Source organism: Caenorhabditis briggsae, assembly GCF_000004555.2.
Source record: "Caenorhabditis briggsae complete genome, chrIII, whole genome shotgun sequence".
Taxonomy (NCBI): Eukaryota; Metazoa; Nematoda; class Chromadorea; order Rhabditida; family Rhabditidae; genus Caenorhabditis; species Caenorhabditis briggsae.
The window spans coordinates 9,504,029-9,526,898 of record NC_013490.2 but is presented as its reverse complement, the minus strand read 5'-3'; the positions used below and the strand labels follow the sequence as shown (position 1 = coordinate 9,526,898).

The window sequence follows — 22,870 nt, the reverse complement described above, 5'->3', positions numbered from 1 at the left end:
GATTTCCCACGACGAGGTCTGAAAATAGGCACTAACTAGTTGAAAATGTTTAAATACGGCACTGAAATTTTTCTGTTAGATTTCATGTAGTTTTTTCACTTCTGTAGGGTACAAAATTTTGTAGAGATGAAGGAAAAACCGATGAAAGAGAATGAATAGCAATTGACCACCGGTAGCAATTAATCACCGGTAGCAATTGATCACCGGTAGCAATTGACCGCTGGTAGCAATTGATCAGGTGGTAGCAATTGACCACCGGTAGCAATTGATCACCGGTAGCAATTGAACCGGTAGCAATTGATCCGGCAGCAATTGATTATTTGCCGTTTTTGGCTCCATTGTGCCTTGTTTTGTTCGTAACTTTCAAGGGGTTTCCATCCTAAAATCGTTTTTTTTCTTTATCTTCACCAAATTTCTATTCCTACATTATACATTTTCAGATGTCCAGGAATACAGGTCATTCTCGTAATTCGGAAGATCAGCCTTCGTTCCAAAAACGAAAGATCACTGAATTGGTGAAACTCATTCCAGAATGCGACGGGTATCGATGGATAGAAAATGTGAACGAAACTTTTGAACTGCTCGATGAAAAAATGGGAATGATGACAAGAGTCATGACGTCGCTGATGTGTAATGAAGAACCAAATACAGTTTTCTCGCGTACCGATGTGCTGAAACGAGTACTTGAAGACTGCCGTGGGATCACTTCTCTGATGCAAATACAAAAGGTTGGAGAAGAAGAAGAAGACATTTTCAGCTTCGCTTCATTTTCAGATGAAACTAGCTGCCATAAGACACGAGATCCCTCAGACAATGGATTCTAATGAGATAAGGAGAGAAAACACTATTATGAGGCGACTATTTTCTGGAAAAGTAATTGTTATCGGAATAAAAAACGGTCACCTGCGTGTTTACAGACTCAGTGAAAAACATGGGGAATTTCACTCTGAGTCTGCAAAAACGGGGTGATATTCAGTTCATAATTCCATATGTCGTCCCAATTACATGAAATTAGGTTTTTCAGAGGAAGCTTCCAGTGAGTCCATTCTTGTTTAAAGTGCCAGAGACTAAGGTAAAATCCATAAATCTAATTTGCATAAATATGAGCTTATTAATTTCAGAGAAGAAAGGTCCTTGACATGAAAATGTAAGTTTCGGGAACGATTCGAAAGTCGCAAATGCTGCCGCGGCTTTAATATCCTTCTCCTTTTCAGTTCAAATGTATATCGGTCTGTGTACAGAGAATTCCTCGTTTATCCTTCGCCGATTTTCAAGTTGTCTGAATTCATATCGCACATGAATGAATTACCAAAACCGAACAGATATACTGAAGAACAAGTTCACCTGCTTGTTCCCGACTTGATGAGGCGAACCTTTATTAATGGATTCTCCTGTAATGACGGAACAGACTATATAGTTGTGAAGGAACTGGTAGGAATGGCTCACAACATACTTGTGAAATTTCGGCCCGGCAGAAAAAAAACAAAATTTTTGAAAAATGAATTTAAACAGCCGCCATTTTTGTCAAAGCGATAAACAACTTATATTTGAAAATTGTTATGATATCATGCTGTTTTTGTTTTTGAAAATGAATTTATTGATTTTTAGAATGTATTGAAAAATAACTCGAAGAAAAAAAACACTGAATACCTTTTTTCGAAACAATGATTCAACTTTTCGCTCAAGATTTTGAAGTTCGCGGTAAACTTCCGGGCCGACCGGGCCGACCGGGCCTCCGGGCCGGGCCGGTGAAATTCGTGTTTCGGCCCGGCCCGGCCCGGCCCTTCACAAGTATGGCTCACAATATTTTTTTTTTGAGAAAACGAATTTTTCAGTGTATGCAAAACTTAGGCAAACAATTGAGTAACTTCGTAGTAACCGAAGACGAATACATGACAGCTAGCGTTCCAAAGAGCCTTTCAGATTTGAAGGAAATGGTAATATCGAAATAATACCGAACCAATAAAGATTTATACTTTTTAGATAGCAAAACTTGAAGTACCTATTCTAGAAAAGTTGGACAGTGAGCTCTGGTCAATAGTGTCAAATATGATTCTGGCTACAGCAGTGAGGCAAGCCGGAGCTTACATCTTTCCTAATGAGTTTCCATCAAACCTTCAGAATTCGGTAAGACTTATATGTGTAAGCAGTATGTCAAATCAGTATTCTTCAGGTTTTGAAAGTTGTCACAACATTAATAAATTCTGGATTCATCGAAGAGTGCCAAGAGGATGGTCAACCTCAAATTTTTGCTAAGTGTATCAGAAAAGATACCGCTGAGAGACTCGGGGCCACAGTTGAGATACAATGGTGTTTGAACAACTCCTATAAATAATTTTACCCTCCTTATCCTGTGTATATTATGTAAGATGTTTCAAACAAAAAGAATATCTTATTTTCTAATAATCTTATTTTTTCCTAATAACTTTTTCCAATAAATTTTTTTCTATATGTGCAAGTGCGCGCTGTCGCGTTGTGTTTGAAAATAATGTGCAAATCAAGGAGACGCAGCGTTGCCGAGTCTTCGATTAACACAGACGCAACCAGTAAACGTTTATCCTCCATCTCCTTGTTCCTCAGTATTCTGATTGATTTTAATTTTTGCAATTTCAGAATGATACCAAATGGTTTTCCATTTATCAATCCGAATCTCATGGCAGCAGCTAACATTCAGCAGCAAATTCTTTTACAGCAGAGAGGTAAGATATATTTTCGTAATGGTTTGTACTTGCCGGGCATATTTGTTTTCTAGTCTTACGAATATTGTTAGATAAACTAGAAACAAATTCAAAGCTGGCGCCAGAATCTCGTCAGCAAGAAAATTTAGCAAATTTGCGAAACCCTGATGATTGCTCAACTAGAATTATTCAGATTTAATAATTTAAAATTGAACAGACAGCTATTTTTATTTTTCAAATCATTAATACAAACATGGAAAACAAAGACTCCATTCCAGTAGCCATGTCAGGAGCTGGCGGAATTCCACAAATTCCTATGATCCCGATGCCAGCTCATAGTGCCGTGGCTGCGCACGCAGCGGCAGCAGCAGCTGCTGTTGCAGCTCCAACCAGACCGTCTCCAATGCTAGTCCCTCCAGGAATGGGAATGGAAGATTCGACAGCGTCACCGGCTGAATCAGAGTGGTCGGAACATCCACACACCGATGGACGAAGCTATTACTACAACAAAATAACAAAGCAGTCGTCTTGGGTGAAACCAGATGCTCTTAAAACACCCCAGGAGGTAGAGCAATTTTTAATTTTTTTTTCCAATAGACGATCAATTGTTTTCAGAGAGCCGCAAGTGCGAAACAAGCCCAGCAAAGTGTTTGGAAAGAGTTCGAAGCCGATGGAAAACCTTACTATTACAACACAATTACTAAGAAAACGCAATGGGTTAAACCAGAAGGAGAAATTATCACAAGTAAGTATTCTCTAACCATTTTTTTTCACAAATTTTACGTTTCAGAACACGAGCAACAGCAGAAAACAACGACTACGACAACCACCTCTGTCACCATTGACACCAACGCCCTCGCTGCGGCTGTTCAACAAAAAAAAGCCGAATCCGATTTGGACAAAGCCATGAAAGCTACTTTAGCTGCTATGCCTAATGTTCCTCTACCATCGGAGAAGAAGGAAGATGACACACAAGTTAACGATGAAGTCGAATTGAAGAAAAGGCAATCGGAACGGTTCCGTGATTTACTACGAGATAAATACAACGATGGAAAAATCACTACAAGCTGCAATTGGGATCAAGCCGTTAAATGGATTCAGAATGATCCACGTTTCCGAATCTTGAACAAGGTTTCGGAAAAGAAGCAACTGTTCAACGCCTGGAAAGTTCAGCGAGGAAAAGAAGAACGAGTGAGTAAAAACAAAAAACAATTTATTAACAATGAGCACTAGGCAGCTAATCTAATGAGAGATCAATTAAACAGCATCTTTTTACTTCAACATAATTCCATTCTCGTTGAGTCTTTTTGTCGTCAGTTCGAACAATTCTTCTGGCGTTGCACTGGCATTCTCTGATTTCACTAGCTTGTACTCGTTGATGAATTGCTGCGAGACACTTGTTCTTGAACTATCCACTTGAATACCAGCTGTGCTTCGATACGTTTTATAGAATTTCCTGTAATTTTATCTAATTTGAAATGGTCGTGTCATGAAAACAACTAACGCTCTGAGAACGTCCTCTTCGTAAAATATCGGGCGAATTGGTTGATCAAACTTAGGTAACTTCACATTCCAATCCGGTGGTGATAGTGGCGGTGACGAGATGTAAACGTCATACCTGTAACAAAGTAGTTCAAAATTCGTATTCGTCGTAATGTTCTCACCATAATGGTCTATCAGCCCAACTCAGCTGTCCAGCGCGGATGAGTCCGGTAACACGAGAGAAAATATTTCCTGATCTTTCGGCGCGAGTGATAAACGATGACATTTTGAACGCCTTCGCTGAAAAATTTCCGATTGAAGCTCAAACGGCGACGATAGAATCGTGTGCGGCGCGAAAAAGTAGGCGGGATCTAGGCTCCGCCCACCCGCAACCGTGCGGCGCACTTTTCACCTGGGTTTTCCTCAGCTGCTTGCGCCAATGCTTCAAATCTTTTTACAAACAATATTTATGCTTTCAGGATGAAAAACGTTTGGCGATCAAAAAATCAAAAGAAGATTTGGAAAAGTTTTTGCAAGAACATCCAAAAATGAAGGAGAGTTTGAAGTATCAAAAAGCATGCGAGATGTTTGCCAAGGATCCATTGTGGATGGCTGTGAATGATGAAGATAGGAAAGAGATTTTCAAAGATTGCATTGTGAGTTGATTTATTGCTAATTTATTCGGAAAAGTTTTGTTTTTCAAGGGCTTTGTTGTTCGACGCGACAAAGAGAGGAAGGAACAATGTCGTACTCGCAATCTAGCGGCATTCAGTCATATTCTACAAAGTATGGACCAGATTATCTATAACACGACTTGGGCACAAGCTCAACGGATGCTCATTGAAAATCCACAATTCGCCGGAGACACAAATCTTCAGTGTATGTTTTTTTTTGAATTTTTTAAAAATTCCTATTTGGTTTTCAGTAATGGATAAGGAAGATGCTCTCAGCGTTTTCGAGGAACATATAAAGCAAGCCGAGAAAGAGCACGACGAGGAGAAGGAACAGGAAGAAAAACGATTGCGTCGACAACACCGAAAGACTCGCGAAGAATACCTTTTGCTTCTTGCTGGTCTACACAAAAGAGGAGAAATAACATCAATGTCTCTGTGGTCGTCCTTGTTCCCTATCATTTCTACTGATACTCGTTTTGAACACATGCTTTTACAACCTGGATCTTCACCACTGGATCTTTTCAAATTCTTTGTAGAGGATCTCAAGGAGCAATACATAGAAGATCGTAGGCTGATTAAGGACATTATGACCGAAAAAGACCTCCACATCATTGCGACAACAGATTTTAAGGAATTTTCTGAGTGGATTATGAGCCATCCAAAAGGAGAGAAAGTCGATCAGGGAAACATGAAGCTCTGTTACAATTCAATGGTCGAGAAGGCTGAAAACAAAGCAAAAGACGAGGAGAAGGAGTTGGTGAGAAGGAAGCGAAGATTGGAAAGTGAATTTAGAAACCTTCTCAAAGCTCACAACGTGGATCAATCTTCTGAATGGGCTGTTATCAAGCCAAAATTAGAGCAAGAGAAGGCTTATCTGGCCCTGGAAAATGACGAGGAGCGAGAAGATGCTTTCAATCATTACAAAAATGGAACAGCTGGACCTTATACTTTGGATGTTTTGGAGAAGAAAAAAAAGAAGAAGGATAAGAAGAAGAAGAGTAAAAGAAGTGATGTGAGTTTTAGAAGGGGTGGGGGAAGGGGAGGTTTGAGATGGAAAGAATTATTATTAATTTTCGTTTCTTACAGGGAAATTCTGACTCGGAAGGAGAAATTAGGGAGAAAGAGAAAAAAAAGAAGAAGAAGCATTCCAAAGAAGACAGAACGGATGATGAGGAAAAAGGAAAAAAGTCTCGGAGATCAAGAAAGCGCAGCCATTCCCACACTGATTCTCCTCGTCACTCATCTGATAAACGTAAAAGACAAGAATCTGAAACAGATTAATTTCACCTTGTTTGCTTTTTACCCCTTATAATTTCGGTCTCTGTTCCATTTTTCTGCAATATAAAGTTGCCTAAATAATTTTTTATGATAATAAAAATTTTCTCTTTTTAAAAAATTTCTTTTTCTTTTTTTCTGTTCTTTTTCTCTAGGTGTTGAATGCTCACCCTATACTACTTATTAGAAATGTTTTACTAATCCTAAGCAATCTCAATGTATCTTCAGATGTCAAAAGCCATAAAGCAGAATCTGGCGGATTCAAAAAAGGTAATTTTATAACTAGAATCAGTAGGTTCAAATTTTGTTCAGATGAGTGCAGAATTGTTCTGCCTCACTTATGGAGCAATGGTCACAGAGATGCTGAAAGACTACGAAGATCCGAAGGACGTCACCGTTCAGTTAGACAAGATGGGATTCAACATGGGAACCCGTCTCGCAGACGACTTCCTTGCCAAAAATGCTAATGTTCCGCGTTGCGTTGATACTCGGCAAATCGCCGACGTACTGTGTCGTAATGCTATTCCTTGCTATCTTGGAGTTTCAGCGACCGCTTCCTCATGGAGCAGTGGCGATCGTGAATTCATTATCACTCTGGAATCAAATCCGCTCACCGAATTAGTACAGGTATTTAGATTTGCCTCCTTTATCTTAACTTTAAGTCTTCGATTTCGAATATTTCAGGTTCCTCCAAATCTCGTGTCTGCTGGTCTTTCTTATTCTCAAATGATTGCTGGTGCCATTCGTGGTGCTCTTGAAGCTGTCCACTTCAAAGTTTACGCGTCTGCCGCGGATTCAGGAGCCAACACGGAAATCAGAATTCGTTTCGATCAGGTGCTGAAGGACAGTTTACCAGCCGGCGAAGATGACTAATTAGGGCCATAATGTGATATATTTTGGTGCATGTTTGTATTCATTCCAACATAATATTTATCGATTTAAATGAAGATTTTCAAAAAATGATGAAGATATAGTGATGCAACTTTTTGTGTTTCTGAATTTTAGGTTTTATATATTACAATGTTTGAATTTCCAAATTTCCGGGTTCTCAAATTTTGAAATTCCTGGTTTCATGAATTCCCAAATAAATAACAGATCAAAGGTTTTGACATTACGAATATCCGAATATTCGAGTTTCAAAATTTTCGAATTTCCAAATTTTGGAGCTTTCAAAAAACCGATTTTTTCGAGTTTTAAGTTTTTCCAAATCTCGGATTTTTTTTCGGATTCACCAAAACTTCTGTTTTTCAAGTCTTCAAACTTTCTAATTTCTAAATATGTTTTTTTCTTGTCTGATGCTGGTTCAGAAATTCCGAGAATTAAAATTTCGAAAATTCATAAAATCAAAAAACTCGAAATTCCGCAACTCCGAGTTTCAAAAACTGAAGCACATGGATATAACGCCTTTTGCCACTTTGCATGGATTCTGTTTTATTATTAATTTTCTAATTTCCAGGAACCCATTTTCGTTTCCAATTTGCACTTTCTTCGACTTTCTGAAAAAAAAAGCTTTTTGCTTTCATGAGTTATGTGAAAATTTCAAAAAATATAAAACAAATTATACTCTATATTTTGTGTTTGGCAACTTTTTGTACAGCAGTTTCTTCAGTAAACACTTCAGTAGAAATGTATATGAATTGAAAAGTCCTGAAAAAAGTCAATCCAGCAAAATACTTTTCGAAATCCGCCTTTGTAATTGACAACTACAAAAATCATTAAAATCTTCAGAATTTTTGAAAACTTTCAAAATTCTAGAAAAGAAAATCTGTCGATGTTGACGTCACTATAAAAATAGTCAACTGATTTTGATAAAAAATTTTCACCGAGTCATATTTGCGTGTATTTCCAAACCACGGGGTTTCTATAATTTTATTTTTCCATGGAATGACTGACTTGACCTGGCCTTGTCACCATAACATGCTCTACCCTCCTCTTCTCCTCTGGCCCGCCTTCTCCTGGCGATCGATAATGCATCAGGTATGAAAGAGCTCCTTATTGGAGCGGGTGACGGTATTTTACGAGTAAGGGTGCAAAAGGGCCAATTCACGGAATTGGAAATCTACGAGAACTTGCCCGTCGCTGCCTGCAGTGAACCATTTTTTATGGACGCGTGGAACCACGATCGGTTGCCTGATAAGAATTAGAGTGGATTGAATTTATTCCCGCAAAAATAGGAAGAGAAATATGCCTCTTGGAAAACAGTTCTCTTTGAGAGTCGAAATAGCCTTTGAAATCACTCACATCCCTTAAAAAATTAAAAAGTTAAAAAACAGTCCTCGAAATCGGGGGATATCTAAAAACATGGCACCCCTAGAAATCAAAAATTCTTTAGTACCAACAACCAAAAAATAATAATTGAAGATTCCAAATAGAAATAAGCTTAGAACTCTAAATCCGCGGATACCTAAAAACAAAGTCCCCTGAAAAGTCAAATTAGCCATTAAAACTAATAATTGTAGGCATAGAAATTTAACAAATTCTTTGAAAACCCCAGCAAAACTCTGAATATCTATGCAGAAAAATATTTCCCCTTTCTGACAACACTTGAAGTTTTACGAATTCCAATTTTTACATACTTTTTGGCTCTTTTATGTATAATGTGTCTCTAACCGATTCTGAATTTTTCCACAATTTTAAATTTAAATGAAGAAAACAGCAGAAAACGCGTCAGAGGAAAAAGTGCACGGGAAAAAGCATCCCTACGTGAACTGGCCCTTTCGCACCCTAAATCTGAGTATACGAGAGGGGTATTGGAACACGGGTTTCCGGTTTCTCTGTAGAATCTGGAAGTTGAGAAATTCTATTTTTTTCCGAAATTTAGAACTTGAATCCAGAAATTTAGGCAAATAAGCTAAACTTCGAAAAATCAAAAAATCTGTAGGAACCTTAAAAAATTAACATTTAAAACTCAGCGAACTTTTAAGCTTTGAACGAATCTGGAGAAAAAAATCTGAATACAATCTTGGCCTAGCTTTTAGTCTAGCTTTTAGTCTGTACAATTTTTAGTCTCTACAAAATCTAGATTTTAGTCTATAGTACTCAAACGGTCTAGGTTGTATTTCTGTCTCATTTTGTTTTATCTGGAGATTCACTATTGATCCCAGTAGGCACCGCGGGCTCCGGCCATCTGCGATTATAGAGAATCTCGGATGGTCGTCGGGTTAACCATGTCCAGGTCTTTACTGAGTCTCTAGATATTTCATTTTGTTGCTTTGATACAACGGCTGTCAGTCCTCATTTCAGGCTGTGGATAAACTTTTTTTAACGAAAAACTTGAAAAATATATAGATTTACGTGACCCTTGAAAAAAGTCTAGAACTATTGCCGGATTAAAAAAAGTGACACCTGAAAATCTCGGAGACTGCGCTCGTGTCGATTTACGACGGGGCGGAGCGAAAACGGATACTGTAGATAACAAATTTATTTATGTGAATTTAGTGAGATTTTGTGAACCAAATTTTGATTTCTTGGTATAAAAATGATCGCTAGCATCTCTAGAATCTATTTTTCAGCAAAAAAACTAAACTTAAACGCGAAAGTAGCTCGAACGAGCCGAAATTCTGAAATCAGAACAAATAACAACTAAAACCAAATTATATGTTCCAGATTAGAAATCGATTTAGAAATCGTTGATACAATTAGAATGTCTAGAAATAAAAAAAATGCTCTAAACCAATAACAAAATTTTTCAACAGAAATTGAATGAGTAATTTTTTGAAACAGAAAAACATTTATAATCAGGTGAAACATTTTGGATAGGAAAGCTTTCATCGCACTTCTAATTGTTGTACATTTCATGTTTTTGATATGAAACAGTCAAATAAAATTATTAAAATTTGATGCAATTCATCTCGATCAACTTATTATATATTTTGAAAACCGCTAAAATTTTGAGAAATATTGAAAACAGTAATTTTAGTCTCAAAATATAAAAGTTTTTACGAAACACGGATTTTTTAAAATTGTGAATCATAATTTCAGAAATTTATTGCATTAGTCTAATTCTATGAATTTAAAGACTTGAGAAACTCAAGTTTCCGAATTTCAAAAGGTCCGAATTCGGAACCTTCGATATTCAGAAGTTAGGGAGTCAAGAATTCAGAAATTCAAAAATTCGGAAGAAAAATTCGTTCAGCAATGTTTTTATTCGAAAGTTCAGTAATAAGGAAGTTTGGTGATTTTCAAATTTTTCAATTCGAAGTCCAGAAATTTCAAGGATTAAAAAACAAGCTTCTAATTTTCCTCTAGAGCCAGAAACTACAGAATAATTGGATAAAAGCATTCGGCTTCCGAATTAAAATTTTATTAGTTAACATTTTGAAAAATGAACATTGAAACAGTAAATTTCTATTGTATGGTTTCTCTTTTTTTATTAGCGAATGTATATATTTATATGTTAGCGAATGTATATATTTATATGTTGAGCTTGTAAAAAATATAAATCAAAAGCCAGAAAAAACGTCTCAATAAGAAGAGCCAAAAGTATTGCAGAAAATTACTGGTTTTTCAATTCGTTGAAAATTGCTTCAGATTGGGACTTGAAATGATAGAACACACAAAGCCGATTGCTCGCAGCCACTGTCAAATCCACATCATCTTCTTTACCACTCCAGAGATTTTTAATGGACCATGTAGCCCAACACAAATTGACAAGTGGGAGGAAGAATTTGCATTCTTGGATTAGACGATGCACTTCTTTTTCACGGTTATCGGTCAATGGATATTTTTGATCTGGATTCTCTTTTTTCATCTCATAAAGAGTGTCAATGTAGGCTTCACAGAAAATTTTGATATTCGGATGGTTCTCGAAGAATACTTGATTGACGTGGACACCAGGAGGGAATGGTACTCGATAGTCGAAAGCGCATTCAGATAGGTGCATACTCAAATCATACGATCTCCAATTATATGAAGAATATTCGAAATCGATGAAGACAATTTCTTTGGTGTCGTTGAGCTGAAGAATGTTGGCTGACTGAAAAATTTCCTTTGCTTTTTTGAACTATTATTCAAAATCACCCAAAGGTCATTATGAGCAAAAACTACAGTATCATTGAAAATGGAGCACATCTTCTCAAATTTCGCAACTTCTTCTTCCAACTCATCAATCGTGACTTCATTCGGAATGGCGGTATCTTTGAAATCAACGGATCCGGGAACGAATTTGAATGTGCTCTTACCAGTGGCGCTTAAATTATAGTATAATTAATTTTACATTAAAAACAGTTGCTCACCGACACTCTTCCAGAAATTCTTGAATCATTACGATTGCTCTTGGTCTTTTAGGAATCGGAACTTCAATTGCATGAAGTTTCGGGAGATTCGCGCCGATTTTCACAGCCACTCTGGAACAAAAATTACTATTTATTTTAAATGGGTTACTGTATTTTTTTACTGTGGGTCGGATACTGTATCATTATCAAGAGTAACGCTTGGAAGGAATTGTTCCAATCGTCCACCAGGGAAAAATCCGTAGAGTTTAGGGCCGAGTCCGCGTTCAGACATGATTGAGAAAACTACAGTATCCGTGAACACTTGGTTTTCTTGTTGGCAGTGAAGGCGTACTAAGAAGCAAGAAGGCGTGGTGGATTCAGATGCGAATTTTCCTTTGACCAGGTACAAAAGATTGGATTGACCACCACTGAAATAGCTAGTTCAGAAAAAATAGCGTAGAATCGCGATTCGAATTGAATCGTTCAAGCTTACGTCATCTGAACCACGTCTACATCATTCTCAGTCAACGTCTTCCATTCTCCTCCCAAAAAGTCGGACCCATATTCGAGAACTTTCTTTCGAACAAGAGTAGGATCTTGGGATAAAGTAGAGAACAAATTCTGAAAAGTTAAAAAAAAATCAATTTTCGAAATTTTCTATGTCTCACAATAAGCTCCTGATTCATTGCAACTCGTTAGAAGAATGAGTTCTGTAAATTAGCCATCTGATATTATTCTAGTACGAAACGTCGGAGATATTGAAGAGAAAAGCCAGTCGCCGTGGGCGAATATCCCACAACGACAACCACAGTAACCTACAAATATTTTTCTTTTTAATTTTCTCAATTTTCGTGCGTTTTTCAGTTAATTTTTTTCGCTATCAAAAATAGCAAAAACTCGACGGAAAGCTGTAAAAACGAGACAAAAATCCGGAAAATTTTTCAGGTTAAGGTAGTCGTCGTTGTGGGACCTTCAGCTGCGGCGACCAACATTGCTCTTCCAAAGCTCCGATTTTTATATTAGAAAAATATCAAAAGGTACAGTAACCTCAACTAGTTGCAAATTTAGAGAGCTTTTGATGACAATGGTTCATTGAGTAATACTCCAATATAACAAAATTATGAACAGTTTGTGAGAGACCTTGAGTAAAAATAAATAAAATAAACCGGCAATTGAAAAATGATTCATGATTCAAGTTTCGCAAATCCATCCTCTTTGCGAATATCCAAATTGAAAAAGTTCAAAAAGTTTCCTAGATGTTCCAACGGATTTCTGGTATTGTAGACATTGTTGAGCACAAAAAAGTGTGCATTCGGATTCTCTTCTTTATGTGTTTCGTAGCTTTTCGATGGTACCGTTATGATCAATCGTTGATTTTTCGGAAAAGAGAGTCTCATTTCTCGAAGGTACTTGGTAAAACCATTAGAATCGATTGGAATGTAGACGTCGACACCAAGAAGTCGAAGGTTTTTTCCAAGTCCGAGGAGCATTGTATCAATGACAAGTTTCAGATCAAATGGTTTTTGAAGTGGTTTTGTTGGGTCACGATGGTCTTGAATGACCTGGAAGTGGGCGGGGCTTGAAATATTCCTTCCAGTTTTTTTGCTCTTACCTGATAAACCTCTTCCCATGGAAATGCTGTAATACATTTCCCTTCTCTCTTCACTTTTTCTTTCTTCATAAACGCTGCTACTCTGGATTCCTCCATCAACTTATCAATTTCCAATGGTTGCTCGTACTTCTGAGCCAATTCCAGGACTTTCTCGAACACTTTCAGAACAACTACTGAATCCATAGTAGCGTAGACAATCTGACTCTTTCGTAATGGGCGAGACATCCAATTTCCATTTTGTTCTGATTTATCAATAGTTATATCAAGAAGTTCCTCAGAAAGGTTCACAAGTCGACAGGATTTTGACAGATTCAAAATATTGATATCGATTTCCATCAAAATTTCAGAGAAGCGTCGGACACAAACAAAGTTTTCGATGTCTTCAATCTTGAATTGTTGTCTGATAGGATGAATTGAAAACAGCGCTTCGATATCATGTTTCAAATCGAATCCAACTACAGTAAGCTTTTTCGATTCAAAAATACTTTGATACAGTCGAATCCACATTTTATCTGGGAGTTTCTCGTTTTCCAATTCTACACAATCGATCAAATAGGTTGTATCATGAAAACAAAGTTGAATTGTGGCCACTTTGATAGTGCTGAAAAAAAGATTATTCAAATATTTTGTTTATTAGGAATTAAACTGACTTTGTGTCTGTCAAGTGGCCAGGTCGGAATTCTGAATCATATCCAACAAAAGTTCCGTTTTCTACTTCATCCATTTCAACACACAAGTCTTCTAGTTCTGATTCCGTTTTGACAATTTTAATTGGATATTTTTGTTCGTTTTCAAAAACAAACAACTGTTCGGTTACCTCCTCTTCAGGTTGGGATCTGGAATTTTATTGAATTTTGATTTTAAACTAGAAAAAAAGCATCTTACGTTCTTAAACCAATTAGCTTCTCGACTTCTGCAAGTAATTTAGGATCTGGGTTTTTGAAAAACCTCTGAGCTCCATAAGGAAGGCCTGGATAATCGACTGGGATGTTGATGTATTTTATCCAAAACAGAACTTCAATACTGAAATCGAAAACACTATTTCGAAGCATAGCCAACTTTCGAAAAACCAACCGTCTTTCCTCGATTCTCGTATTCCATAACAACATAAAATAATAGCATACAGTATCCATGGAACTATTTTGAAGTGTATTTTTTGCATGTTCAAAGTAGATTTCATCTGACATCGCACCTAGTTCAAATCGTTGCTTACTGAAATATTTCAATGCTTTTCCTTTCATGTATCCTTCGAATTTTGGTGCATCTCTTCGTTCTTCTAGGTCGAAGTTATTTCGTTTCGCAATTCCATTGAAAAACTTTTGAATGAATGTCGTCAACGACTTTCCATGATATCGATTCGTATTGATTGTGAGTAATCCTTGTTGCTTATAAGGTTCAAAAAAGGCATCAACATTTTCATCTGTTTCTCCAACTAGTTGATCGAAAAATGTGATGTATTCTTTTTGAAATCGAGGACTCAACTTCAACAATTCATCCACAACTTGACACTTATCACATAGAATTAGAGGAAGGACAAGTTCTTCAAATGAAAACTTGTCAACTAAATCGTATCGCATAATCAGATCAGCAGCTTCTTTGAATTGGCGCGTCTCGAAATATTCTTGAATCACTTCGTCTCTTCTCTCTAGTACCAGGTCTTCCGAAAATCCAAAAATCGTGGAGAAAGGTTTCAATAGACTGATATCGCGAACGACATATTTAGTAGCATTGCTGACAGTTTCTTCTGTTAATTGATTTTTTAGTTTTTCTCTATTTTCCTTTTCCCACTTCTCGAAATCGTTGAGAAACCATTGAACCATTATTTTTCCACCTGGCTTCTTTTTTCTGGGAGATTTGAAAGCATCAGGAGGAACATGTCGTAAACGGTTACAAGGTTCTGTTCTTCTGATGTAGAAAATTTTAAGTCTTCCTCAAAAATTTCAATGATTTTGGAATGGATTTTTTCTTCTCGATCAGGGTCTTCGGATTTCATGAATTGCTGAATTTAAAATAGGGAAATGTTGAAATCAGAGAAAAGACAATTACTTTAAGAACTTTCGACCTATCGTTATATAATTTATATTTCCATCCGCTCGTCTGTTGACTTTCCTGACTGCTCTCGTTTGACTTTGATGTTTCTGCCGAGAGGTCAGAAGACATCTGAAAATTACTTTTATTTGGAAAACGAGACAAATAAACGGGAAAAAATTTGAGGATAGGTTTTCTTTTCCTGAGAAGAAACCGAAAAATGGGAGAAAGGGAAGATGAAAAAGGACAAGAAAAGAACACAACATATTGCATTTCCCGCTTTTCTCTGTCTCTCTGCGTCTCTTTTCAGTGTTTACTTCTGCCTTGAAAACTGACAACAATTTGAATAGGAAAATAGAAAAGAAGCCTAAAAACAAAAATTATTTAGCAGGCATCGCGGACCAAGTTAAAATTTTTCATAAAAGCAAGAAAAAAATTTTCAAAATTAGGTGCATTCATAGAAAAATCCATAAATAAAAATACAAATCAACAAGAAAAACTAGGTTATTGCTCATTTTTCAGCATTTCGTAGATCTTCTCAGATTGGGGTTTGAAGTGGAAGTACATGGTGAGACGATCGCTGGCGGCGACTTCTAGGTCATGCCCATTGTCATGCTTGGCCTGTAAAAAATTAAATTTCAAATACTTTATCTAAATATAATACAAACCAAGAATCCTCTGAGCGACCAGACCGCCCAGAAAAGATTTGCGAGAGGAATAAAGAATTTGATTTCCATCATCAAACGAGACACTTCTGCGGATCGATCTTCAGACAGTGGGAACTTTCGATCTGGGTTCTGCTCCTTCATCTATAAAGGAAACTTTTTGTTAGGCATCGTTTTTTCAGTCACATACCTTATAGAGAGTATCCACATAGGCTTCACAGAATATCTGCAAATTAGGATGATTCTCCACGAATTCCTGATCGATCCAAACTCCTGGGGGCGGCACACGATAGTCGAATGCATTCTCACAGAGGAACATGGTCAAATCATAGCCTCTGAAAGTTTTAAGCTGAAGTTGAGAAAAAAAATTATCTTTTATTACCTCCAGTTATAACATGCATACTCGAAATCAATGAAAACGAGTTCCTTTGTGGCATCTAGTTCAAGTACGTTCAAGGGCTGAATTTATGAGTTTTTTCGGGAATGCATCTAGTTCTTATTCTTACCGCTAAATCATTATGACTGAAGACAATTGTATCATCAAAAATGGTTGACCATTTCTCGAATGTCTCTATTTCCTTCTCTAATTCTTCCACTGAGATCGTTTTCCGAGTTTCCTCCTTTTCATATTTTACAGAATTTGGTCGCATTGTGTGAACCGATCCTCCCAGTTGTCTGAAAATTTTTAATGAATGAAACCGGTTCCAACTATCTCCTTTCTCACTTGTACGACTCTAGATTCTGCCTAATGGTCTTTAGTGCTCCTGCACTTTTCGATATCGGAACATCAATGTCATGGTACTTCGGGAAAAGAGCACCAATCTGACGAGAGATTCTGGAATTTAGAAAACTCAGAATGCAAAAAAGAAGCTTAAAACATACTCTGGAAGTTTGATACTATCCGTATCTAAAGTTTTACTGGGAAGAAATTCTTCCAGTCTTCCTCCTTGAAAGAATCCGTATAGTTTTGGTCCCAATCCCCGTTCCGACATGACAGAGAAAATAACAGTGTCATTGAACACCTGTTGAGCTGGTTGGCAGTGTATTCTGATCAGGAAACATTTTGGTGTCTCGGATGAAAATTTCGTTTCGTTCGTTGCTGTTGCGAGATAGATCAGATTCGATTGACCACCACTGTAAGACTCCTTTTTTTAGAATCAAAATTTCGAAAAATGTAACTAACGTGATTTGGGTCACTTCAACTTCATTTCTTTCCAGATGAATCCAACCACCTCGCAGATAATCAGATCCCAATTCTAACGCCTTTTCGAGGATTACATCAGAATCCAGAGAATTTTGGGTGAACAGTGTCTGGAATTTAATTGGTAAATGTTAGAAGTAATATAAATCAAAGGTCTTACTCTTATATCAGATAGCATGACGAGAAGGTGAGTATGATGAGTGAAGAAGGAGGCAGAGTGGGTTATATGTACACGTTGCTTAAGCTGGAACTTGCGGACAGAGTCAGCCAAAATCGATATTCTTCAAGGCAAGCCCTAAAGTTCTGAAAAACGACAAATTAACTCGTAACAAATTTATTGGAAAATTTAACCGGTAAATAGATAATTCATAAAACCATATAAAGCCCAAAATTAAGATATGTAACAAGATCGGTAATAAGATGTATGGGACAAGTTAGAAGTTCTTTAGCTAAAAAGCTCTAGTGCATTGACTCGTAACCGTTGCTTTCAGTGGGAGCTCGACCATCGTAGCCGACTGTTCCACAATCACCGCACACGTAGAAACAGAGATTCGGTCGCTGGAACTCGTCGTCGGGTACTTTGTGGATTCGAACTTCAACACCATCTGGGAGATTGTTATGGATTGCTGTTTGGCGTCTGAGAATAGGGCAAAAGGTTGGGTAGTTGAATAGAATTATGCTTACGTAATATGTAGACATCCGGTTGGTACGGTAGCCACCATCCATTTACTTTTTAGATTTGGACGAGACATCTCTACTTTGATTCCGTCATAATCGTCTGGATTGATTCGAAGCATACGATTCCACCATTCTGAAACGGAAACTGCATCAACCACACAACCGAACTGCTAATAAATACCTTCTAATGGGAATTCACTCATATCAGCGCGATAAACATTCTGAACATGAATCACGGCATATTGATGCAAAAAGTGAAGAACCGGGCCAGGAAACTTGATTTGAAGTCTTGAGTTACATTCAATGCATCGAAGAAACTCGTCTTCTGGCCGGAGATCTACATTAAATCTATCAAAGAAATCGATCAGCTGATCAAGTGGAGCTTTATGATTCAATTCTGGGATTGCCATGAGATTCGACTCGTAATCGACTCGAAGAGCATTGTAACTTTTTGATGGAACTGTGATTATATGTCGTTGATATTCTCCTCCGATACGATTGATAACTCTGAGTTTTGCTTTGAAGTCACTGACGTCTCGTGGAAGATAGACATCGATTCCCACTCGTCTGCAAAAACGATTGTGATTATGGCAATATAGGAAATCCCTACCTCAAGTGTTTTCCAAAACCAAGAAGCATTGTGTCAACGATAACCTGAATTTCGTGCGGACGTTGTAAAGGCATGCTTGTATCACGGTGATTTCGAAGAGTCTGAAAATTTTTTATTACTCTAGCTCTTCAAACAGTTGCCAGTCATAAAACCTCATAGATTTCCGTCCAAGGAATTGTCTTGAGCTTACGCATAACCTTCTGGTCTCGTTCCTTCTTCGGAGCTAATACATTCGAATTCTTCACAACTGACGGTACATCCACATCTTCATTCCTCTCTTGGGTCTTCTCGAGAATCTTCTTGAATGTGTTCACCACAACCACAGCATCAAGAGCGGCATACAGAATTTGTTTCTTGCGAAGTGGACGACATTGCCAGTTACTACACTGTTCAGTTTTATCGAGAACCTGTCCGAGCAGGTACTGTGTTAAGTCTGCTAGTTTAAACGTCTTTTTTGGTAACTCCAGAATATCCATGTCGATGTCACATATATTTTCTGCTAACCGTTTCAAATCGTAGGCATTTTTAATTTGTTCCAAATTTAGACGACCCTTCAATGCGGGAAGTTCAATGATGGCTTCCAAGTCATTCCGCATATCGAATCCAATTAGTTTAAGCTTTGGAGTCTCAAAAAGTCCTTTCGCAAATCTCTCCCATAACAGATCCGGCACTTTTTCTTTCTCCAGCTCCACGCAGTCCACTAGGAGAACCTTGTCCTTGAAGAAAAGTTGGATAATAGCAATTTTTGAAGAACTGAAATTTTGAATTTTTAAATAAAGTGAAATCGGATATATACTTGGCAGTGATCAAGTTTGATGGTTTCCATTCTGAATCGAATCCGACATAAACTGATTTTTCTGGCTCTCGACTTAAGGATTCAATTTCTTCGCAAATACTCTGCATTTCTGATTCGGTTTTAATCATATAAATGGGACATTTATCATCCTCGAAGACATACATCTGTTCACCTTCCTCGGGAGCGCATACCGTTCTGGAATAGGTTATTGAAGTTAAAGGGGGACTCCGACCAAAAATTTTTATTGCATTAAAATGTTCGAAAAGTTGTCTATTTTCCCAATATTATAGCGAAAAAATTCGAAAAAAGTCCTAAATCTCCGAAAAATGGCGTTAAAAGCGAAAAAATTCAAAAAAAAAGTTGCTAGGAGGGACGAGGACTTGAATTCCCGCGCAGTGAGAAACCTAGGTCACGGCGCCTGACAGCCGTTTTTTCAAGTGGCCGACAGTGGTTTTTTACGTTTTTTACTTGCCGGGCATAAAAACCGAAAAAATTCGGAAAAATTTCCATGTTAGAAAGGCGCTATGATGCCGTGGCCCAGGTTTCTTACTGCGCGGGAATTCAAATTCTTTTTTTTTCAACGCAGTTTTTCGGGCATTAGGATTTTTTAAAAATTTTTTCGCTTTTAATAATATTAGAAAAATACATATTTTTTAAAACATTTTAAAGGGGGTGTGCGGTGAAAAATTTTATTGCTTTATTTTGTGCAGAAATCCAAGTAGATCCCCATAAAAATAACGAAAAAATTCCTTCATTAATGCCGCGTTCAAAGTTGATTTCCAGGAGTAATTTCCTGGTCAAAGTGGGAACCGGTGGCCTAGCGGCCAGGTGTGAGTTTTCTAGGCCAACTGCCGGTAAAAGCGCGCGAAATTCGAATTTTTATGATTTTCAGTGTTTTATCAAATGTCTCTTAAAGATTTCGAAATGTTTTTGTCAATTTCCTCCTAGGTGTATCAAAAAACCTGACAAGGGAAGTGTTTTCAGACGGGGGTTGAGAATTTACTCAAAATTTTAGTACTTATAGTTTGAGACTCCCTCTACACGATGTCAGAATTATCTCGTCCCCGGATTCACCAGGAAGCTTAAAATCTTCGTCTGAAATTTTTATACCGATTTCGCGCGCTCTCTCTCTCTCCTCTATCCCCCTCTCCTCTACGCCCTCCGTGCCAGAGGAAAATGTCGGCTGTGTGGTGTTGTGGTAACAGGGTGACTCATTACTAGTGAATGTGCTGGTTCGAACCCCGCTGTGGTAATTTTTTTTTGCTTTTTTCGAAACGAATTTATGATTTCCAGTTTGGCACTCTAGACACTTTATGATACCATTTGATGAATTTTCAAAAATTTCAAAGTAGAAAGTAGAGTTTATGAGAACTTGATGAAAAATTTAATAATGATCTTTTCGACCGGTTCTTACATTATCCTATAGTTAAAAAACGAAAGTTCTACCCTCTGGAAACTTCTCAATTCTACCCTTTTCGAAATGTAGTACTTCTAAATCGATCAAATATAACATTTGAACCTTTTTCTATAGATTACAGTCAATTTCAAGCAATATTTGAGAAGCTAGGGGTTGTCAAAGTTCTAGCAATTACGACTCTTCGGAGATTTTTTTGAGCCCAAAGACGAAATTGGGATGTCAAATATTGTGAGAACGCTATTTTCATCGTTTGTGAATAACTGGGACTTTTTTTGGAACTTTTCAAAAAAATATCAAAAAATCACTTTTGAAGTGTGAGGGACATGGAGGTATTTTTCAAAAATTTTCAAAAAAAAAATTGTTTTTTAATTGTTCAAAAACTGTTCTAGATGATAGAGAAATGTTCAAAAATGAGGTTCGCATCCGAGAACATCATGGAAAACAAGTTTTGAAGCTCGGAAAATGAACGTTTGGTTCAAATTTAGCACTGAAAACACTTTGAGAGCCCATATTTCGATTCCTATTGGATCCGGGGATGAGATATTGCTGAAACCGTTTTCAGCATGTTCGAAAGTACCTTTTCACAAATTTTGTGCAAATTCTCAACCCCCGTTTGAAAACACTTCCCTTGTGAAAAAACACTGAGAATCAATAAAAATTCGAATTTCGCGCGCTTTTACCGGAAGTTGGCCTAGAAAACTCACACCTGGCCGCTAGGCCACCGGTTCCCACTTTGACTTTTCGATGCCGTTTTTCCCATGGCGCGTTAAAAGTTGATTTCCAGTAGTAATTTCCTGGAAAAACGCCGCTGTCCAAAGCTGCCATTGTTTTCCAGAGGGCTCCGCTTCGAGACCCGCCGTAAATCGACATGAATCAACAGGAAGAACACAGTCAAAACCAGTGATGCAGTAGATTACTGTTGCTGTAAATCTGGAAACCAATCGCAGCTTGGTACAGCGTTTTTCCAGGAAATTACTCCTGGAAATCAACTTTGAACGCGGCATTAATGAAGGAATTTTTTCGTTACTTTTATGGGGATCTACATGGAATTCTGCACAAAATAAAGTAATAAAATTTTTTACCGCACACCACCTTTAAGGCAATAAAAATTTTTGGTCGGAGTCCCCCTTTTAGGGGAAATTTACACTCACAATCTCTTCTGCAGAAGACGTTCAGCTTCTTTAGTCTCGAATCTGGCTCTCGGAAGAAGTCTTTCATCTTTCCTGGAATGTGTTGACTGGATGGATAGTTGATTTTCAAATGAATTGCTATGCAGATAGCGTCAACTCTGGAATGCTAGATTAGAACTTTCTGCCAAGTTTCTTCAAAAGATCTTACTGTTTCTCATGAGTGTTAGAGTCCCATAAATAAAAAAGGATCTTCTCTTGAACATTGGGATCTTGCTGCATGGTATCTACCATTGTTTGGAAATAGTTGTCATCTCCATTGTCGTCGATTCCATTATACCTCTGTTGAATACTGTACTGTAGAGCTTTTAAACTTGCACGGACAGAATGCTTTGGAGCATATTTCGGAAGATCCTTATCAAAATTGAATTCTTGTGAGACTTTTGATAGCACTTGCTGTATCTGCTTCTCTACTGTTTTTCCACAGAAATTCTCTAGTCCAATCGTCATAACACGAGAGGATTTATAAGGTTCCAAGATTTCTTCGACTCCCGTCTGCGATAATCCAATCATTTCGTCTAGAAACTGTACATAGTCTTTCTGCATTTCTACAGCGCTTGCCATCAGCTGATATGCTTCTCTATTCTTTCCAGAAAGAATCAGCGGTAATGCTAGTTCTTTGAAGTCCAGCGTATTCGAGAGATTGTGTTGAACAGCCAGTTTAGCTGCTTTTGAGTATTCTCGTTTGACGATCGAGTCTCTGAGCAACTGTGTGACATCTTCCAAAAGCTTTTCTGGACTGATATCAAAAATTTGACTGACAAGAGATTTTTGTTCGGCAAGACATGATTTCAGAGCTTCTAATTGAACAGAACTTGTCAGGTATTTTCCTCGAAGATATTCTTCTCTTCCAGTTTCCGTCAACCACTTTCCAAAATCTTCCAAATACCAGTGTGCCAAATTTTCTCCTCCGGTTTTTGTTCTGTCAGGCATTGCCATCATCATATCAACAGCCATTCCGTAGATGTTCACATCTTAAATTTATTTATATTTTTTAGTTAGAATAAACGGTATATACTCGAATTATAGTCTTCCTCGAAAAACTGTCGCATTCGAGATCGAGCTTTCATTTCTCTGTCCTCAGGTCGACCATTCATAATTGCTTTCAGATCTTCTCGTCTCGTTTTGATTGGTTCTGGATAGTCTGTCCGATACTTTGCTTTTTTCTCAGCTTTCGTCAATTTCTTTCTTGGCTCATCCATTTTTTTTCTGAAAATGGAAACTTTGAGTCAAAGCTGAAATTGCATTTGACTTCTCTGCGTCTCTTCAGCGCGAGAGCATTTCAACAGAGCGCGACTTGAGCCTCAATTTTTTATCTTTGAGACCTTGCAAATTCCGGAGAAAAAAATTTCCG

At 37.5% G+C, this 22,870-nt stretch overlaps 8 protein-coding genes across 8 annotated transcripts; 3 read left to right on the top strand and 5 right to left on the bottom strand.

The window, feature by feature from the left end:
- Positions 1-440: 440 nt before the first annotated feature.
- On the top strand, positions 441-2,335 carry CBG25908 (the record flags this gene model as incomplete). The annotated part of the gene is made up of 7 exons (XM_045244263.1): positions 441-728; positions 775-873; positions 1,122-1,147; positions 1,215-1,431; positions 1,836-1,937; positions 1,984-2,127; positions 2,174-2,335. 7 exons carry the CDS (start codon positions 441-443, stop codon positions 2,333-2,335), a joined length of 1,038 nt encoding a protein of 345 aa, XP_045098982.1.
- Positions 2,336-2,614: 279 nt separating this feature from the next.
- Positions 2,615-6,115, top strand: CBG10063 (the record flags this gene model as incomplete). Its single annotated transcript, XM_045244262.1, has 7 exons — positions 2,615-2,699; positions 2,957-3,243; positions 3,294-3,869; positions 4,640-4,816; positions 4,865-5,039; positions 5,086-5,846; positions 6,023-6,115. 7 exons carry the CDS (start codon positions 2,615-2,617, stop codon positions 6,113-6,115), a joined length of 2,154 nt encoding a protein of 717 aa, XP_045094191.1.
- Positions 3,951-4,446, bottom strand: Cbr-mrps-23 (the record flags this gene model as incomplete). The annotated part of the gene is made up of 3 exons (XM_002641681.1): positions 3,951-4,134; positions 4,183-4,296; positions 4,343-4,446. 3 exons carry the CDS (start codon positions 4,444-4,446, stop codon positions 3,951-3,953), a joined length of 402 nt encoding a protein of 133 aa, XP_002641727.1.
- A 222-nt stretch (positions 6,116-6,337) lies between the features above and the next one.
- Positions 6,338-6,982, top strand: CBG10062 (the record flags this gene model as incomplete). The annotated part of the gene is made up of 3 exons (XM_002641679.1): positions 6,338-6,379; positions 6,422-6,736; positions 6,794-6,982. 3 exons carry the CDS (start codon positions 6,338-6,340, stop codon positions 6,980-6,982), a joined length of 546 nt encoding a protein of 181 aa, XP_002641725.1.
- Positions 6,983-10,604: 3,622 nt separating this feature from the next.
- On the bottom strand, positions 10,605-12,008 carry CBG10061 (the record flags this gene model as incomplete). The annotated part of the gene is made up of 6 exons (XM_002641678.1): positions 10,605-11,084; positions 11,129-11,297; positions 11,344-11,454; positions 11,505-11,750; positions 11,816-11,943; positions 11,991-12,008. 6 exons carry the CDS (start codon positions 12,006-12,008, stop codon positions 10,605-10,607), a joined length of 1,152 nt encoding a protein of 383 aa, XP_002641724.1.
- Positions 12,009-12,506: 498 nt separating this feature from the next.
- CBG10060 lies at positions 12,507-15,228 on the bottom strand (the record flags this gene model as incomplete). The annotated part of the gene is made up of 5 exons (XM_045244261.1): positions 12,507-12,980; positions 13,013-13,535; positions 13,585-13,770; positions 13,820-14,839; positions 14,981-15,228. 5 exons carry the CDS (start codon positions 15,226-15,228, stop codon positions 12,507-12,509), a joined length of 2,451 nt encoding a protein of 816 aa, XP_045094190.1.
- Positions 15,229-15,466: 238 nt separating this feature from the next.
- On the bottom strand, positions 15,467-17,006 carry Cbr-ckb-4 (the record flags this gene model as incomplete). The annotated part of the gene is made up of 9 exons (XM_002641676.2): positions 15,467-15,583; positions 15,631-15,771; positions 15,818-15,962; positions 16,010-16,086; positions 16,134-16,302; positions 16,352-16,462; positions 16,510-16,761; positions 16,811-16,938; positions 16,989-17,006. The coding sequence occupies 9 exons, from the start codon at positions 17,004-17,006 to the stop codon at positions 15,467-15,469; spliced, it is 1,158 nt and encodes a 385-aa protein (XP_002641722.2).
- A 281-nt stretch (positions 17,007-17,287) lies between these two features.
- On the bottom strand, positions 17,288-22,718 carry Cbr-mut-7 (the record flags this gene model as incomplete). The annotated part of the gene is made up of 10 exons (XM_045244260.1): positions 17,288-17,465; positions 17,513-17,639; positions 17,688-18,073; positions 18,117-18,217; positions 18,269-18,869; positions 18,913-19,107; positions 20,505-20,506; positions 21,431-21,617; positions 21,668-22,490; positions 22,535-22,718. The coding sequence occupies 10 exons, from the start codon at positions 22,716-22,718 to the stop codon at positions 17,288-17,290; spliced, it is 2,784 nt and encodes a 927-aa protein (XP_045094189.1).
- Between the last annotated feature and the right edge of the window lie 152 nt (positions 22,719-22,870).